Genomic DNA, 18,891 nt, shown 5'->3' on the forward strand with positions numbered 1-18,891 from the left:
TCTCGTTTCTGTATAAAAACTAAAACCATCTCCAGTGATGCAGAAGTTAGCTAAACTTAAAGAACAAAAAATAAAATTTATTGGTATCTGCAAAAATCGGTACACAAAGTGCTGGAATCGGTTATAAAAAAAACAACAGAACAGTTAAAAGATTTTCAAATTTCCGGCTTTTCCTCTTCTATAAGGCCGAGTTGCTGAAGCAGTTTCTTTTCCAGTTGTTTGTAGGAATCATATTCTGCTTTGTATTCCTCCATCAACGCGTCGTCGGTCATCTCCTCCGCCTTCGCTTGCTGGAATATAATATTTAGTAAAGTGGGGTAAAATAAAACATGTAAATATATAGTAGGCTGGGGTGAGATAGAACATATATAAATATATAATGGTTTGGGGTAAGATGGCATATGTTTCACGATTCTAAAAGTGCGTTAATAATCGTTAAAAACACGATCAGAAAATATGGAATATTAATTTACTAACGGTATCCATCTTATCACGCAGTACCAACGACAGTTTGGATAATGTATAAAACGACATGATTATAATAAAGAATTTAGTGAAGCAGTCAGAAGTTCCTGTTTGTGTGTTGCCAAACTAAGATGCAAAGAAATACCGCATGATTGGAACAGAAGCAGTTTGTAAAACAATTCGTGCTATTGTAAAGACACCAATACACCGTCACACTATTCATAATAAATACTATTAAGGTATACTGAATACAAATATACTATGCGCGCCGTATCCTACAAGTTATACATATGAGGTCATCTGATAGAGGTTACACCAAGCACATAAGCTTACGTCGTTGATCAAATACACCCGCTGTTGCGCCACAAGAGAAAAAGGCTATGACCACAAAACAAAGCAATGCGCGATTCACTCCTACAGTGTTAAAGCGATAGGAGATGTAATTGGACCACGGGGTTTTAATTACTTTGTTAGCTATTTGCTGACCATATACATACACACCTATTCATGAAAATAGCTTAAGGGTAAATGGCATTCACAACAAATACACATTTATTGTACCGTAACCAGTAGTAAAAATCATATAACCTGGCCTATATACCGAACAGCCAACCTAATTTAAAAAGAGCTACAACACAACAGTAAAACATCTCTTGTAACGATATTATTACCTGAGCTTTCTTCTTGTCCATTTCCTTGCTACGCTCATTAGCGCGTACGACCGCTTTCTTGTCAAAATATTCGATTCTCTGAATTTCGCGGTCGAAGAATCCCTCGACGGCTTGTTTCTATGACGTCACAATAAAGCATCAATAAACTATTGTGAGAATTATCGATTACTATTTATGTAGTACGGACAAAGTTTTAAGTTTTTCTTACTCCCCCAAAAAAACGTGCAGTATATTTCCGATGACCCAAATGCCGATCGAGTAGGATTGAATTCTACTTAACTGGTTCGTATTTTAAGGCCACAAAATTTCACGTCTTGTTCGGCGTGACTTGCATCAGCATACAAAAGCTCTTGGGCAGATCGGAAAATGATTACGTCGCGATAACGACATTGGTGTACATTGGACTTTACGATTACTATTTCAAGTTCAAACAGGTTTCTAAAGCTATGTTCCGCAAAATTTTGCTCTAATTTCCAATGATAAAGTATAGGCATATGTTATAGTACTGTGGAGAAAGAGAGCACACCTTTAGCACATAATATTTAAATATTTTGATCATGTTTTAAACAACTAACAATGGTCTGTGGGAGTCGTAAAGATACGGTTTTATAATTTTTTGAATGTTCTTTGTTTACTACTAAATTGGACAGCAAAATTTAGTGAAGAAGTGTCCCATCTTCCCCCACCCTATTATATGTACAACTGTAAACTATAAAAAAATATATACGCCAACATACCCACAGAATAACCATAGTGTTACAGCACACCATACAGTTTTAGAAGCGTATACTGTGTTGTGATATAAAACTAAAACTTTGACAATCACCTCTCCGCTTGCTGGATGTCGTAGATTCCAAGGGATCTCTAAGATATGTAGCGTCCCCACATTGTCTGATACCGCAACCAAATGTTGCTTTTTCGATACCACCCATGGTACGATCTGTGTGACTTGCGCTGCTGTAACATTCTGTACAAGCAAAGGCTCGTGGGTGCGGTCCAAAAGATCCCAAACCTAAATGAATATGAATGAATGTAACTTATTTATCCTCGCGTGCGGGAGCAACTTCAGTTAGTATAATTGGTGTTCTGTTTCATACTCTCGTGCCAGCTTACAAGTTACTGTGTATTTAACTTTGTGGGTGATTATATTTTAAGGATTTTTGCATTTTTTTGTTATATGCGGCTGACCATTTAGACAACCCAAAGGAGATCACTGGGTTGGCGCAAATGCAGTTAATTGTCGTAGGAAAAGACAAACGCGCCTACAATAGTAGCAGCATCGAGTCTCAAATCCGAAAACTCCTTACTGTTGAGACAGCCGCCGTAACCCCTTTGACACGGCGCCGAAACCTAGCGTAACTATTGACGTTACAACAAGTCAGGAATAATGGAAAATATTTGTCTAAGGTAACACAGTGACCTATAAGTAAGCTAAGTAATACGCATACCTCGACGTTTCCGTCTTTGGTGCCGAGGAAAAACACAGCAGGTCTCGTAGTGCTCCAGTGTCCAGCTGTATATAACTTGGGCGCACAAGCAGACTGAAGAATTGCCCCGCTCTGCATTTAACATGAGATAGTAAACACTGTTTATTGTAAATTTTATTACCAAGACTGTGCGGCATCACACACAATAACAATAAACGTTTCAACTAAATACCAGAACAGTGCGTCTAAAAAAACATGAAAATAAACTTTATTGATCTCTTTTAATTAAATTAAGTGTCAAATGAAAGCGTGGCTGGCAAATCCAATAAAATAATTTTTTTGTATAATATAAAATATTTTTTTGAAATAAATAAAATTAAAGAAAATTTAAATATTTTTTATAAAAAAAAATAAAAAAAATAAATATTTTTTACAAAAGGAAAATTTAAAAATAAAAAATATTTATTTAAATAAATAAAATAAAAACGCATAGATCTTAAACTCACAGTCACCCCCTCCTTCCAAACAGCGAACGTCCATCCACCAACACTGAGCAAAATATCGCTAAAGAACGGGTTTCTCTGCAGAGTGTGTACAGGCCCATCGTGCGGTGCGACCGCCCATGTAGGCTTGGGTACTAAAGAAAATATAACGAATAAATGAATTTAACTTAATTTATCCCGCGTGGCCGGGAAACGTGCTGTTGTGCTCTAGCCGTCAGGTGTTTTATAAGTGTAAAAAAACATCTTTTGAGAATATTTTAGACTTTTACTGCATACACATTTGGGTACAACAGCCACGCTTTTGAACTGACACTCTTTTCCACACTTTTTTTATCCATAAGCATATTTTAACAACTGTTGTTTTCCTGCTGATTTCCTTCTTCTCGTTTTTTAAATAACATGGTCTTCGCTATCGTTTTCTAAGAGATAAATAAAATGATAACATGTGATACCGTTAGATTTTCCCGTTTCGTTGTCTTTCTCCAGTTTAAAGCTCGCATAGATAACTTCACCGTCTTCAGAACCAAGGAAGTAGTTGGTGGCAATACATTCAAGGGGTCGCTGGTTTTTCGCGGAAGGAACTTTCGACATTCCAGTCGTTTCCGGCTTTCCTCCCGCCGGCTGTGGAACTGTTGTGGATTGAAAGACCAGTACAGCGTAGAGATAAAACAAATATAGCAAGTTGGGGAAAATGGGACAACTTTTCATTTTATTTATTCGTCTCATTTGGTAGTATACAAATAACATTTAAAGAATTACAAAACCGTATCCTTACGACTCCTATAGACCGTTGTTAATTGTTTCACTATCAGGATATTCGGATATCATGTGCTAAAGGTGTCCCATCTTTCCCCATCCTACTATACTATGACAATTTATAATGAAAAACAACAAAATGAGAATAGTAATGAAAACAAACGAAAACACGGGGAATATATAGGGAAAATATAAGCGTTACATAGCGTTTTATATTCTTGGTATTGCTGAAAAGCAATGCTAAAAATGGGGTGATAAAAAGGGTCAAAATAAACGTTTGTGTTTGGTGATGGATGGCCGGCCACAGCTACTGGTTTAATTCATAACTGTTTTGCCACACAAAATAATCACCCACAAAGTTACATGCATGGTATGCAACAGAACACCCGTGTTATAACGACTGTCGTTGCTCCACCAAGCAGAATAAACAAGTTACCTTCTTTTCTCTTATTAATAAGTTCATTACATCTATTTATATTTAACAATATTTATCCTACCATGGTCTCTAGCTCCTTGTTTCTCAGCAAGACTGAACTTGAGCGGACTGTAGTCACCACTACTATCTGTCTTAGCCATGGATAATTTCAATAAAGGTTTCCATGAAAGATCCAAATGTTTAAAAACTTGAGAAACCCCAAATGGCCTTGGTGGTGCTGATTTTTCTGCCTGTTAAAAAGAAACAAAAAACTTTTGTTCTTAGAAATAACAACAAAGTGTTAAAAAACAATCTATCAAACTATATTTTTAAAAAAATTGTAGTACAATTTTACAATATCTGCAGAAAAAGACGACAAAAAACAATTTAAAAAAATGTAGTGCAATTTAAAATTTTGTAAAACAAAAGAATGAAAAAATCATTTGTCGCACTTGTTGGTCTTTAGTGTTAGCTGGTGCCTTAGGAGCTCTGATATCCCAGACCATAACATGACCATCTGTTCCACAAGTCATGATCTGACAACACTCAGACAAACGGTTTTCCACTGGGATTCCAAACCTGTTCAGCTGAGAACAAAGAACAGAAACTGAGAGTAAACTATGGGATAATGAACCAAACCAAACCTAAGTCTTAGGTTCTTTACAAGGACCTTACTTATATAAAACATAACAAATTATACAAGTGTAAAACTTAAGTATAGTGCAAACAATTTTCAAAAAAAAACAGTAGTACAGTTATGTGGTAAAACTAGTACCGTACATACAATTTTGGAAATCATTTTGAAAAAACAAGATTTTTTACCTCGTAGTGATCAGGTAACCAATCCACGGAAGATATGATATTTCTATGGCTGTTTTCAATTGCTGATACAGCACAGTAACGAATAGTTGGCGTTTCTGGCTGAATTTCCTCACCAAACATAGCAGCCTTTTTCTGGCTTGCTTTGGAGTTATTTCCTCTGTTACTGCTCAGTTTTTCAGAGTATTCAGTGATGTCCCACAACACTAGTTGCCCGTTAATGCAGCCCCCAGCCACAATATTAGGGTTGGTAGGGCAAAACTTAAAACAGCAGATGTCGTCAGGTCCTTCAAGCAGCAACTAAACAATTGAAAGAAATCAATCAGATTGGTTTGTAGTTTAATTTTCAATATAAATTGTAGTTTAAAGGCAATATAAATCCCAATTTTATAGATTTAGGGTTTTTACCCAATTACCCACAAAGTTACTCTCTTAGTATCTTGTAAAAACAGAACACTGTGTTAATATAACTAATGTCGTTGACCCGCCTCGTGAGTATAAACAAGTTACAGTCACATTCATACAGATTGAGTCGTAGTGTCATCTTGGTAACCTTAAGTTTTTTAAGTTTTTACCTGAGGGTGAATAGGATCGGCAAAACTCCAAATTAGGATAAGTGACGGCGACATTAGGAGTTTGTTTGCGTTGTCGATTCTTTCATCGAATGTAAGTCGTTCACAGCAAGCAACTGCCATCACACCTTTAATCTGTGCAAGGAAATTATGGGTGGTGAACGCTGTGTTGGAGGGATTATTACTGATTTGAGAACAGTGAAGTTAAAAGGATGAATAAACAACTTACAAGTGTTATTATACGATAAGAAAAAAGAAGAAATTATAGAAAAAAAGAAAGAAACGATAGGAAAAAGGCAGACACACTATTAGTGGTCTATAACAGGATAAATATAAGGTGTGGCCTATATTACCTGTATCACTAATGTATATTACCTGAGGGTGCCAGTCAACGCAGGTGACTGTCTTGTCCTTGCTGTATTGGAGATCGGTAAAGGATTGGTACTCCTGTCCAATAATTACGAATAAACAAATAAAACAGAATTAATACAATCGTTTATTTTAATACAAAAAAAACACAAATTAACAAAGAAGATTTTTCTATTTTGTAGTCCCAAGTCAGGACTTTACCGCATATCAGACAAAACAGTGCTTAAATAAAACATAAGTTAACAGTTTCCATGCAGAAGATCAGCCCTTGGCCTTGTATAATATTTTATACCTAGTAGCAGAAAATTTTTATGTTAATAAAGAGATCACAAACCTTCAAGTGACTGTCAGATTTACTTCCAAAATTTGTGTCTTCCTCGCCCAATACTGTCCAGTCATCAAAGAAAACATCCATAATAGTATTCTGCTGCAAAGCCAGCTCAAACCTGCAAATTTAAACAATAAAATATAAAACAGTCAAACACGAAAAACTGTTTTAATAAACAAAAAATTAAAAGGAATGAATATGATAAAAACTAATGAGTGGGAATTAAAGACGTTTTTACAAAAAGAGCCAAATACTATTATAAAAAGACAAAGAATTGCCACCTACGTTATTTACGAAACAATCATTTGTTACCTTGGCACAGAGGCTTGAATGAATTGTTTGAATTCCTCGCTTTGTTGGGCGACTTTTGCTTCTTCTTCGCTTATAATACGTGGTTCGTATTGAACAGATGCAGTTACTGGGTGTTTCCTATAATACAAGATCTTTATAACTAATCACCCACACAGTTACATACATGGTAGCTCGTAATCTAGCACGGGGTGTATGAAACAAAACATCAAAAAATTTACCACCACAAATATTGTGCAGTTTTTATTTTTATTTAGACTAGTATATTGAGTTTAAGAGCCATACTTTTAAATTAAAAAAAGGTGATGTGTGTTACCCCCACAGTACTGTATGTCATACCAGTCTGTTTGTGACGAACCATCCGTCAGTTCGGGCACTGCTTGCACTGCGTTATCCAGCTCTGCTTTCTTGATTGTAAAGTTTGTATCAGCATAGGAAGGACAAGCTAAGCAAGAAGCTGCCAATCCCTGCTCTGCTGCTGAAGTATCTGCATCACGATCTTCAAAAGTAATTGGCGCTCCAAACTCCTTTCTAACACGAGAAGCACGAAAACGAATCTTAAAAAAATGTGAACAAATTAATTCAATTCACATAACATAGATTTTTTTCTCTTTGATTAAGGTGGCAAAGATTAGAAATGCACAATAACAAATAAACTTATATTAGAAATGCACAATAACAAATAAGCTTGTATATGTAGCCTCAAAACAACAGTCATTAAAACACATTTAGCATGAAACAAGACACAGTTAAAATGTAATGCAGATTGTTTTACACAAATTCAACACCTCATACCTAGTTAATAAAAAATTAAACAAAAAAAAAAACAAAACAAAGAAAAAAAATTATTAAAAAAAAGAAAGACACAAAGTTTTCCTCACTTTATCTCTTGTATCGACCACAATCTCATCTTCCACTTCAACTTGTGATCCCTGTGTCACCCACTCCTTTGCTTCCGGAGGTTTATAAACATAAACAGCATTATCTTCTTCCTCTGCCCCCTCCTCTCCAGCTGCCCCAACTGATGGATTTAATAATGAAATGAGTAAATGTGAGTAACTTATAACTTGTTTATTATCGCCTGGCAGGGCAATGGCAGGCTTATACCACGGTGCTCTGTTCCATACACCTCTAGCCCACTTTAAATTACTACATATGTAACTTTGTGAGTGATTTTTAATATACGGCTGGCAATTTAGGTGACATGTAACTTTGTAGGTCATTAATATTTTTTTAACATATGAATAACAAATTAGATGACATACAAAAGGGACCTCAAAAATATATACTTCTTACAATCTTACCTCCGTCTTCTCCTTCTGCATCAGCTCCTCCAGGATGCAGATGTTCCATCTTGGCTTCCTCTGTCGTGCAGAGGAAGAAGTTTTGCCCAAACTTAAAGTCTGGATCGTAAGCGATAAGAAGTTCTTCACCAGGGTAGTCCTGGATTAAAAAAAACAACATAATTTAATTAAAACATAATAAAGTCTATGTTTTACAATTTACTTCAGCGGTCGAATTTGCGGTTTTCAAACTCATTTTTTTCAAAAGCTGTTTTGTATTTTAAAACTTTGATGGTAGCTTTAGATCACATTTGAGCATATCTATCAATACACAAATTTTGATTATTCGTTGGTATGGCCTTTAAGTGTTATTTATCAAGTTGCTAGTTTTTCATACAAATGGGACAAAACTCAAGTTTACCAAAACGAGTTGCTTGACTGGATGAAAGTCTGATATGGCAGCTCTCATTTTCATATCTTGAATAATGTCTGCTTTTTTGATCAGTTTATATGGGTTGTCTTCTGTTACATGTTCATCACATATGCATTCGTATATTTCCTGTGATTTCGTTGCCATGAACAGAGGCACAATTCCTTGTGGTGGTTCAGCTAGAAAATGAGGTTTTGTAAGTATGGCAGGTGCACAAGCGGTTTTGTTTACCATTTTCTGGTCATGTACTGCATAATTTTTCACAATCACGTCTAGTAAATTAAATAATGAATTAAATCTTTATCAAATTAAGTTGGAATTTGGAAATGTACGTGGTTTACACACGGTTTTGCCTGCACGAGGTCTCATTAGAAACTGCCATATTCTGCACACTGGTAAGTTCATTAAGTTGTAAAATAAAAAATGGGTATACCGTCATGTTGGGACTTTGATTTTGTGACCGACTCTTTAGACTTCTTCTGTGCAGCTGCAGCAGGAGGAGCTGAAATTCAATTTAATATTAAAAAGCGGTAATACAACAGGTTTTTTAAATCAAACAAAGTGATTTTAAAGAATGTTACACTTCATTACTTGTCTTAGAAAATATTTACAATCAAAATTGCATTTTTAAAGAATACAAAAAGTTTTAGCAAACAATCTATATAAAAAACGCATTTTTAAAGCAAAAAAATATTCATAGAGTCTTACCTAATTTATTAGATGCTGGAGCCGCCTTTTTTCCACTTCCTTTTCTGCTGCCGGACGGTGTAGGTGTCCGTGGCGGATCGTCTGCCATGGTTCAGAAATACAGCTAATGTCAGAGTAGCTGTTATCAACTTTATAAACTCAAACCTTAAGAAGAACAATTATATAATTATGCATTAATTGCTGTAGCAGTTTTTCTTTGATTTTATATTTCTTCCGTTATTCTTTCGTTACTAAGGCGAAAGCTTGCGGCCCCGAACAACGTTCTCAGTGTTACCCTAATATTTATAGAAACCAGTTGTTTTTATAAAATAACACTTATATATTATGAATTAGCGACACAAATACATAAATGTAAAGCTACGAAGACCATTTTATTAATGCACAAATAGACAACAAGACAACAGTTTGGTATATTTCTGTTTAAATTTTGTAGGCGTTGACTAAAATGTCAGTGTTGCCTTCGCATGATAAATGACGTCATCACTAAAACTTGTGGTTGACGAACAGACATACAGACATAATTAATGAAATGCAGCATAAAGTAATAGTTTCCGTTGTTTTCTGCGCGTATTTGCGAATATATGTAAATAAATTTGATTGCATTTTTTGAACTAACAGGTTCACAGAAATCGCCGTAAAGGCAGCCTATTTCCTAAATTAACTAAATATAGATTAAAATGAATTTGCAGCGGTTGAATAAACATTTCTTACGATTTGCTAACACAATTCAGGTAACTATATGTTGTTGTTTGAATGAACTGTTTTAGTTGGCATAGTGTTTATATAATAGGCCTGTGCTGTGTTTATGTATAATAAAATGTGTTCACAGAATCTAAACAAGGGGTCATAAACACATGTTACACATTGCAACAAATAAAATGCTGTTAAAACCTCATTTTAACACCCCCTTTTTAATATTATATCCAAAATTATTTTATACAATACAGTTTTTACTTTTTTTATTTATTTATCAATAGAAATGCAGATTTTCTACAACAGCGATCCAAAACGTGAAGTTCTATGATGACGTCGACAGCGCAATAAGCGATATTTCAGATGGTTCAAAACTTCTTGTGGGTGGATTTGGTTTATGTGGAATACCTGAAAATTTAATTGGAGGTCTGCTTCGTAAACGAGCAAAAAATTTAACAGTGGTCAGCAATAATGCGGGGTTAGTTGTGGTATCGTTTGGATTTGTGGTTTTAATTTTAATTTTTCTATTCTAATATCTGCATATATTATCTTAGTATAACCCAATAAATGACACCATTTAAAAAAAACTCATTCAGTGGGCCTATATAAATTTTTAAAAATGATTTACTTATATTTAATGTGTTAACTGCAGTGCTTGCCTATTACTAGTTAAAACCAGTGTTTAAAATTGTGTGTGGATGCACTGCATTCAATATGTCTTTTTCTGAAAGTGCGATAAGTTTTGTTGTTATAACATTTTCCCATATATATATCTGTACAGGGTGGATGATTTTGGTTTGGGTTTGTTGTTACAAGAGAAACTTATAAAAAGAATGATTTCTTCATACGTTGGTGAAAATGCTGAGTTCGAACGACAGTTTCTTAGTGGGGAACTTGAGGTACTTTATAATATGCATGTCGGACATAAGTAGTAATTAATTTGTCAAAATATTTAATTTTTATGTTTATCACAGATTTTTAGACATATTTGAACTTGACAGAAAGATTTCGACCTATTTTTTTCATTTAGGTTGAACTGACACCCCAAGGAACACTTGCAGAACGGATTAGGGCAGCAGGCGCCGGTATTCCAGCTTTCTACACACCTACTGCTTATGGCACACTTATACATTTAGGTGGAGCACCCATACAATATGCTTCTGATGGTAGTATTAAAGAAAAAAGCCCTACAAAAGAGGTAGTGTCATTTTTAGAAAAATAGGTTAACTACAATAAATTCCGCGTATTTGACCCTGATTTAGTGCTCATAGAGTTGGAAAAATGTTGTTCTACAAAATAACCCAAAGATTATCCTTTAACAATTTCTGTGACTTTCAATACTTTTGTAATTTTTAGTCAAAAACTTTTGACGGCCGTAACTTTGTGATGGAAACAGCTATTACTGGGGACTTTGCTTTAATTAAAGCCTGGAAAGCTGACAGATCTGGAAATGTAATTTTCAGGAAAACTGCAATGAATTTCAACCCACCAATGTGCAAGGTAACTGCTGTTTTTTTTTAATATTGTTTTAATGTTTCTTTAATAATTTTTAATGTTACTTTGTGAATTTGTAATACATGATAATAATCGGTTGTAAAATATAAAGATGTTGAATAAAATGATAAAATTGCATGGTTATTATTTTTACTGTTAGTATATCTGTTATCACATTTATAACATGCGATAACTGGTTATAAAACATAAAGATATTGACCAAATTTTAAAATATTTCAGGCGGCAAAAACTACAATAGTAGAGGTGGAAGAAATTGTTGAAACTGGTGAAATCCCCCCAGATCAAGTGCATGTGCCTGGAGTTTATGTTCATAGGGTGATAAAGGGGAATAAATATGAAAAGAGAATTGAGGTATAGTATTGTGGTATGTTATATATTTAAATATTCCGTGTTTTAAACAATTAACAACTGTCTATAGGAGTCCTGAGAATAAGATTTGATAATTCTATGACAGTTTTTATTTACCACCAAATGGGGTGGAATATTGGAATAAAAAGGTGCCCCATTTTCCCCAAGCCTACTATATTTTATTTTGGCTTGTTTGTTCAAAGTTAGGCCCGGTTACATATGTTCTATTCTATTTGGATGGATCCCCACTGCGTGACACGCCATGGGTCTTAGAGTTTAGGCCGGGATTAGTCCATTGTCCCAAAAGTTCCATGTGTAAAATTATATTCATTAAATATATATGTTAAAAAGTTACAAATGCTAATTTTGTACCATGCTTTTGTTTCAGAGACTAACCCACTTTAAAGAGGCAAGCACTGCACCCAGTAGTCCCGCAGCTTTACTTAGGGAACGTATTGTAAAGCGGGCAGCTCTTGAATTTAAAGATGGAATGTACGCCAATCTTGGTATTGGTATGCCAATGCTTGCGAGTAACTATATCAAATCAGGAATGAACGTTACTTTACAAAGTGAAAACGGAGTTCTTGGTCTGGTACGATGCCTTTACTGTGCTATTATTGTTTTTATATGGATAAATAAATGAATGTATCTATCCTTCCATAGCTGGGGTAGCAACAGTCGTTATAAAATAGGTGTTCTGTTTGATACACCTCATACACACTTGCGAATTATTTATTAGCGCCTAAAAAGAGTAAAAAAAATTGGAACAAAATTTTCATATTTTAAAATATAGATATATATTTACAATTTTTTTCTTTAAACAAAAATTTTTTTCCAGGGCCCCTTTCCTAAAGTAGGAGAAGAAGACCCAGACTTAATCAATGCTGGGAAGGAAACGGTCACCGTTGTGCCAGGATCGTCCTATTTCTCAAGTGATGACAGTTTTGCAATGATCAGAGGAGGTCATATTGATCTTACCATGCTCGGGGCAATGCAGGTTTCAAGATTCGGGGATCTCGCTAACTGGATGATACCGGTAAAATCGAGTTGTATTTGGTTTCAAGCAGGACTGGATTTTAGATGGAACGATATTCTAAAAGCTTGATATTTTTTCTAGAAGCTTCAATTCTTCATTTGTAAAATGCAGATTGAGTCGAGTTTTAATGTATATTATTTCATTTTACTTATATTTCCAGATTTCTAGAAATCTAGCATTGGTTTAGTATATCTTACTATCTGTATCTGTAAATTACTCTATATGGATGAGCTCCAACAGCGTGGCATGCCATGGGTCATAGAATTTAGGTCAGGATTGGCCCATTACCTCTGCAAACTGACTTTTTTTCGCTATTATTACAGGGCAAAGTAGTGAAAGGAATGGGTGGAGCAATGGATTTGGTTGGCAGTGCTGGTACCAAGGTAGTAGTTACCATGGAACATGTGGCCAAGGGTGGTAAACATAAAATATTAGATGAATGCTCACTGCCTCTCACTGGAAAATCATGTGTGGATATGATTATCACAGAACTGGTAAGCTTAACTGTTGTTGTTTATAATGTTCTTTGAGGTATGGCTATGTAGATAATTAAAGTATAGGGAACCTTACTGATTGATTTTGCAAATACAGTACAACTGTTGGCATTAATCGTTCGTTTATGTAGACAACAATATGATAAAGTTTTTATGCTTAAACCTTGGGTAACCAAAGGTACCTCAAAAGATGCATCTATGGCTATGTATTCTTATATAATTGTCATGGGCCAATACTTACCAAGTTGCATTTCATTCTTAATTTATTTTACAGTGTGTTTTTAATGTGGACAAAGATACTGGGCTCACTTTAGTTGAGATCGCTGATGGTGTAACAGTAGAAGAAGTTAAACAATCTACTGGATGTGAATTTAATGTGGATGATAACCTCCAAGTTATGGCTCAGTAATGCAAGTCAATTTCTTCTAATGTTTTGTGTTTGCAAGCAATTTTTTTTGTGGCATTACTGGAAATTTTACAGAATCCTTTGGTCATAATTTTTGTACATATGGTTCAATATTTGGGATCACTGTGTATGTTTTATCAACACTTGCCTACACAACAGAGTAATTATAACACCATGCTTTTATCCTGACTAGTTTTGACAGTGCCTTTGTAGTAATCATGTGTTGGAATGCTTTTATACAGTGACAGATAATAAAAACTGCTTGTTTGAAGTAGGTTGAACAAAGATTTTCTGTTTTTTCTAACTTTCCATGTTTATTTACATCTCTGTAGTGTTTCAAATCATAAAATAATTGTATTTTCTCGCCATCAAAATACACACTAATTTATTGAAACAGGTAAATTTTTTGCCCATAACACCACTGGGGCAGTCCATGAATCTTAAATTTGACATAAAATCAAAAAAATAATTCTTATGGCCGACAGGTGTCATGACAAGCAACTGGGTTCCTGAAATCCCTCCACACGGGAGGTAATCCACCATCTAAATGCTTCCCACATACACTACATGGGTCAATGAATAGATTCTTGTAGCTCTGTAACCACAACTGTAAAACAAAATTCACATTTACAAATAAACCTTTACTAAATAGAGACTATTTTCTTTATCAAATGTGCCACCGAATGAAAAGCTTTGTTTACAAATACTAAAGATATGGTAATTGTCAAAGGTTTTCGCATATTTTCTAAGTTTAATTTTCAACAGAAACAACCTTTTTTTTCCAAAATTACCAGACGGTGGATATCAATGAGACCTAAGGAACATTTTTATACCAAAAATTTTACTGTTCACCAGCTAAAAGATTACCAACAGCACAATCCATTTAATACTCTAATTTACCTAAACTAAATCGTTACTTTTGATATATTTTCTCACCAGGAAATACTTCAATGGAATTTCTGGTTGTGTGGCATGGGTTGTGCTATACTGTAGAACAGCAGTCATAGCATGGTCTGTAATACGCCGCATACATTCAAACTGTGATTCACTAAATAAGTCAATGGTTCCATTCTCGTAAAACAATTCCTCATCAAGGCCTTTCACCTGCGAATAAGTTAATTGTATTTAAATTAAAAATTCAGTTTCCTTTGGGTGGCATTTATGCAAATATTATTCTATATGTGTGAGGTCCTAAGGTGAGGCATGCCATGGGGAACTGGGATTTATACCAGAGTTAGTCAGATTTAGGCCGGAGTTGGCCAGTAAATAAATCCTAGGTCCCATGCCGGTATATTAATATTATTCCTTTAAAATTTATTGCGTAATGACTACAATAGTTAAATTACACAAACAGCTCGTGTTAGGGTTTAAAATCCTGGGTCCAATGCCGGCATACAATTATTTTACTTTTAAAATTTGTTACATAATGAATAAAATAGTTAATCACACAAACACTCACAAGAACTTTTTCCATTAACAGGTTCCGCAGCATTAGAATAACTGTGAACACTCTTCCCACAGTGACTTGAAGAATTCTTGTATCACCAAAAGTTTTAATTAGTTTGAAAGTCAAATCTGCAGGCTGTCGTGCAAGCAACTGAAGAGTGTTTTCTACATGTCTGTAAGTACAACATTACATGTTAAAATTTATACACTTTTTACAATATTCTATTCTATTCTGTATCGGTGAGGTCTGTGAGGACCTGGGATTTAGGCCAGACTTGGCCCATTACCCCAACACCCTTGTACGTCCGGAAGTGACGTGCTCGCGGTAGTGAAGTTCTTGTTATCATGTTCCGACTCCAGTGTTCCGATCAAGTCCCGTTTTTTGTCCCGATTCTTGACCCGTATATATAGGACTCCACCTGCAGACTATTTCTGCGAACTCGTTCTCCGTTTCGACCAAGTCCCGTTTTTTGTCCCGACTCTTGACCCGTAGGACTCCATCTGCGGACTATTTCTGCGAACTCGTTCTCCGGTCCGACCAAGTTCCGTTTTTTGTCCCGATTCTTGACCCGTATATATAGGACTCCATCTGCGGACTATTTCTGCGAACTCGTTCTCACACGATTCGCGAACATCATTCGAGAACTACACTCGTACTCACAACGTCACAACCGGACGCACTTCCACAGAAGGTTTATCCTCGTCTGGGCAGCGAGTCACCACATATATGCAACTTTGTGGGTAATTGTTTGTTTTTTCCTGTGTATGACTGTAATTTGGACAACCCATAAGTGACCGCTGGGTTGGAGCAATGTCCGTTAAGTGTCTTGCCCAAGGACACATACGCCGATCAGTATTAGTACCGCCGTCGAGCATCGAACCGGGGCCCTTCGGTTCTCGATGCAGACGCCTAAACCACTGAGCCACGGCGCCGGACACTTTTTACAATAAGAAAAATATATCATTTATTTGCAAAAATGAGACCACATAATTTTCATGACACTATACTTACCAAAAAAGTTATTTAGGATGGTGATTTATTTAGGAAATTTGGGCCATTACAATAATAAGCTTTTTATACAGAATTAATAAAATAAAGGAAAACTGAATAAGGACTATCTGTACACCAATTATAAAATTAGACTTCGGTTTGACTTTAGTTAAATTTCATTCACTTACTGGCTGCTCATATTCTGAAACTTTGGGGGAAGAGCTCTTCTTCTTTTTGCCAGAATTGCTCCTCCGGAAGACTGTGATCGTTTAAGCTGATGCGACAATAGGATACTGGATGCAATCTGAGCATACTCGTGCATCCTTTGGTTCCATTCATACGTCTGTACTGCGTCACGAAACGTGTTTTTCTTGTCTGTGTTCGAGTCAAGACTAAGATGACTCAGAGGTCCAAGCACTTGTAGTTCAGGTGTTGGTATCATGCTGTTGCAGTATTTCTCCACTTCACTGGAAGATGTATGTGAATTATATAGCTATAGTGAAGCAAGGTATGCCAGGCAGGTGGATTTCTCAAGTTTTAGGCACAATGGTAAAAGTTTGTTATGTGAAGCACTGAGTTGTGAATGAACGAAGTGACACTGTTAGCACAAACCACATGCAAAAGCAGCCTGGGTGATGGGGTGATATGACAAATGTAGCCTAAATACAAGGTTCCTAAAAAGGTCCTTACCAATAGAAGAGAACCAGTATAGTAACATAAAAGCATTACCTTAAAAATAAAAACACATAGCAATGGGCCAAACATAGTTTGTGAACCGTTACAAAATATACCAGTACAACAACATAATAGCATTACATTAAAAATACTGCAAATGCATAACAGTGCTAAATTACTTGTAGTCTTTATTCACAGCTTGCAAATGCTCCTGAAACTTCTGTAAAAACTTCTTTCTGTCTCTTCCTAGCAAACTTCCAGCAGATGTTTCTGTCTCTTCAGCTCTTCCATCATGATCTTCATCCGGTTTCACTCCTTCACACAGAAGATTAAAGACGTTGGTCACGGTTGAACGAAGCTGCTGTGTGCTGGTTATTGCCTGTCAATTTTAAAAAATATAATGACATTACGTATTACTATATATAATGCTATATAAAATATTTACTTTATAATTACCATGTACAATGATGTTTTAATTTAATGATGTTACTTATTAGTATTTCAAAATAGGGCACTAGGAAAGAATTCTCCGGGACGTTACAGATTAGGATGCTGGAACGTGTTAGAGGTTGCTAGTTAATGAGAGATTATAGCCAGGAGTTAATAGTTAGCAGATTGTGTAGGAAGAGGATTCTTCACTATTACCAAAATTAAACCATAATATTTGTTTTTATTTTTAGGTAAAAAACGACGTTAAGCTTACCTGAGCTATACAAGAAATCGTCAACTTAGCTTGGTTTATAGTATCTGCCATATCTTGGGTCTTATGTGTTTACAATATGTTAATTGAGCAGTCTTTCATTTAAGTTGTTCGATTTTTTCCGTGGGATTTCCCTTAAACCAATACTTCAGTACTGCCAGACAATTCCGTGCACAGAGTAAGTGGAATTAAACATTTAGGCACATTTTAAGGAAACTCGAAATAAAGGCAATAATGTTGTAAAGTGGTTTTAAATTAAATCTCAATAATTCGAATCGTATAAATGCAAATTCAGTTGTTGTTTTTTCAGTTAGTAGAAATATAAAAAATGAGGGACTTCCCCTTCAAGTAATAACACATTCGTAAAATTTCGCGCGCTTTTATTTGTTTGTAAAAAATAAAAGTAAATAAACAAATTACTGTATGTGCTACCTTTTAAGTACATAAATAAAATGTAAGTGCTACCTTATACCGAGTTAGATTTTAGGTACTCGTAGGTAAATTTGCAATTAAACAGTACATGGATCTTAAATGCTCTTTTTGTATGTCAATTATATTGGCTACCAAATATAAGTAATTATTGTTTATTATTCAGCATAGGCTTATCTATTATTTGTTCGACTGTAAACAACTAATTCACAAAAAATGGAAGATTTTAAAGTCAACCTAGACGATATGGAAGAAATTGTTCCAAAGCCAGACGTTGAAGAAAAACTAAAAGATGTGATTCAAAACAGAGAACTCTCTAGTAAAAAAGTTTCTGAAATGTTATCTGAACGCATTAGTCAAATAACAGAAAATAAAGTGCCAACTACATTACAAGAATTGTCGGAGGCTGAAGCCCTGCTTAGTGAGGAAATAGAAAAAGAAACAACAATAAAACAAACAAAGAAAAAAATTGAGAGTGATAGTCTTTCTGTGCAGGAAGAAATCAAAATCCCTTTAAAAGAAATTGAATCAGAAATTCTAGCTGCGCATAAAGATAGCACAAACATAGCTAAAAGTGTTTTGGTGGATAATCCTAAGTCTAAAGCCTTACACCAACTTCTGTTTTCCATTACTGGTGTCCAGCCTGGTCACTGCAGTGAGGATATGCTTAATGGAACTGTAATTTCAAAATCTGAGTCCCTTCCATTTTCTATTGATCTGAAACAGAAGTCAAAGCATCAAGTAGCGAATGAATTATGGGGTTTACTTAAAGAAGGAAACACTTTTTGGAAGGACAATGAACAAAATTCTTAAAATATTTAATGTAAACAATTAATACTGCTGTTAATATTTTGTGCTTACAGTTTTGTATATAGACATTTATTGCCGCTTTTAATATGTTTTTTTAGGTCTCCTTTTATGTAGTGTGTGGTTAATTCACAAAAATCAGTCATATATAATTTGAAAATGCCTATTGAAAATGTAGTAAATTGTTTTGGTTCATACTTTAACTCCTTATAAAACTGTCATTTTTTCAAAAACCTAACCTTTCAAAGCATTATATGACTTTCAATCAGGGAAAATATTAACAAAATAATGATCTA

General features: G+C 35.0%; 4 protein-coding genes across 4 annotated transcripts; 2 read left to right on the forward strand and 2 right to left on the reverse strand.

Moving 5' to 3' along the window:
- Positions 1-56: 56 nt before the first annotated feature.
- On the reverse strand, positions 57-9,255 carry LOC149732846 (dynein axonemal intermediate chain 3-like). The gene is made up of 19 exons (XM_089882910.1): positions 9,056-9,255; positions 8,781-8,849; positions 8,339-8,526; positions 7,939-8,077; positions 7,516-7,655; positions 6,974-7,191; positions 6,638-6,754; positions 6,332-6,443; positions 6,004-6,075; positions 5,632-5,763; positions 5,060-5,356; positions 4,690-4,824; positions 4,320-4,488; positions 3,519-3,695; positions 3,070-3,200; positions 2,585-2,695; positions 1,963-2,148; positions 1,137-1,253; positions 57-290 (listed from the first exon to the last, which is right to left on the reverse strand). The coding sequence occupies exons 1-19, from the start codon at positions 9,141-9,143 to the stop codon at positions 156-158; spliced, it is 2,733 nt and encodes a 910-aa protein (XP_089739036.1). The 5' UTR covers positions 9,144-9,255; the 3' UTR covers positions 57-155.
- A 370-nt stretch (positions 9,256-9,625) lies between these two features.
- Positions 9,626-13,941, forward strand: LOC149732847 (succinyl-CoA:3-ketoacid coenzyme A transferase 1, mitochondrial-like). The gene is made up of 10 exons (XM_089882913.1): positions 9,626-9,786; positions 10,033-10,226; positions 10,530-10,647; positions 10,779-10,946; positions 11,105-11,248; positions 11,483-11,614; positions 12,000-12,203; positions 12,450-12,647; positions 12,971-13,141; positions 13,416-13,941. The coding sequence occupies exons 1-10, from the start codon at positions 9,733-9,735 to the stop codon at positions 13,548-13,550; spliced, it is 1,518 nt and encodes a 505-aa protein (XP_089739039.1). The 5' UTR covers positions 9,626-9,732; the 3' UTR covers positions 13,551-13,941.
- Positions 13,882-17,586, reverse strand: LOC149732848 (mediator of RNA polymerase II transcription subunit 27-like). Its single transcript, XM_089882918.1, has 6 exons — positions 17,363-17,586; positions 16,839-17,038; positions 16,173-16,451; positions 15,007-15,166; positions 14,484-14,651; positions 13,882-14,154 (listed from the first exon to the last, which is right to left on the reverse strand). Exons 1-6 carry the CDS (start codon positions 17,411-17,413, stop codon positions 14,020-14,022), a joined length of 993 nt encoding a protein of 330 aa, XP_089739044.1. The 5' UTR covers positions 17,414-17,586; the 3' UTR covers positions 13,882-14,019.
- Positions 17,587-17,718: 132 nt separating this feature from the next.
- On the forward strand, positions 17,719-18,843 carry LOC149732849 (uncharacterized). Its single transcript, XM_089882923.1, has one exon. The coding sequence runs from the start codon at positions 18,005-18,007 to the stop codon at positions 18,599-18,601; it is 597 nt and encodes a 198-aa protein (XP_089739049.1). The 5' UTR covers positions 17,719-18,004; the 3' UTR covers positions 18,602-18,843.
- The last annotated feature ends 48 nt before the right edge of the window (positions 18,844-18,891 follow it).

This window comes from Ciona robusta, chromosome 8 (genome assembly GCF_009617815.1).
Source record: "Ciona robusta chromosome 8, ASM961781v2".
NCBI classification, from domain to species: Eukaryota; Metazoa; Chordata; class Ascidiacea; order Phlebobranchia; family Cionidae; genus Ciona; species Ciona robusta.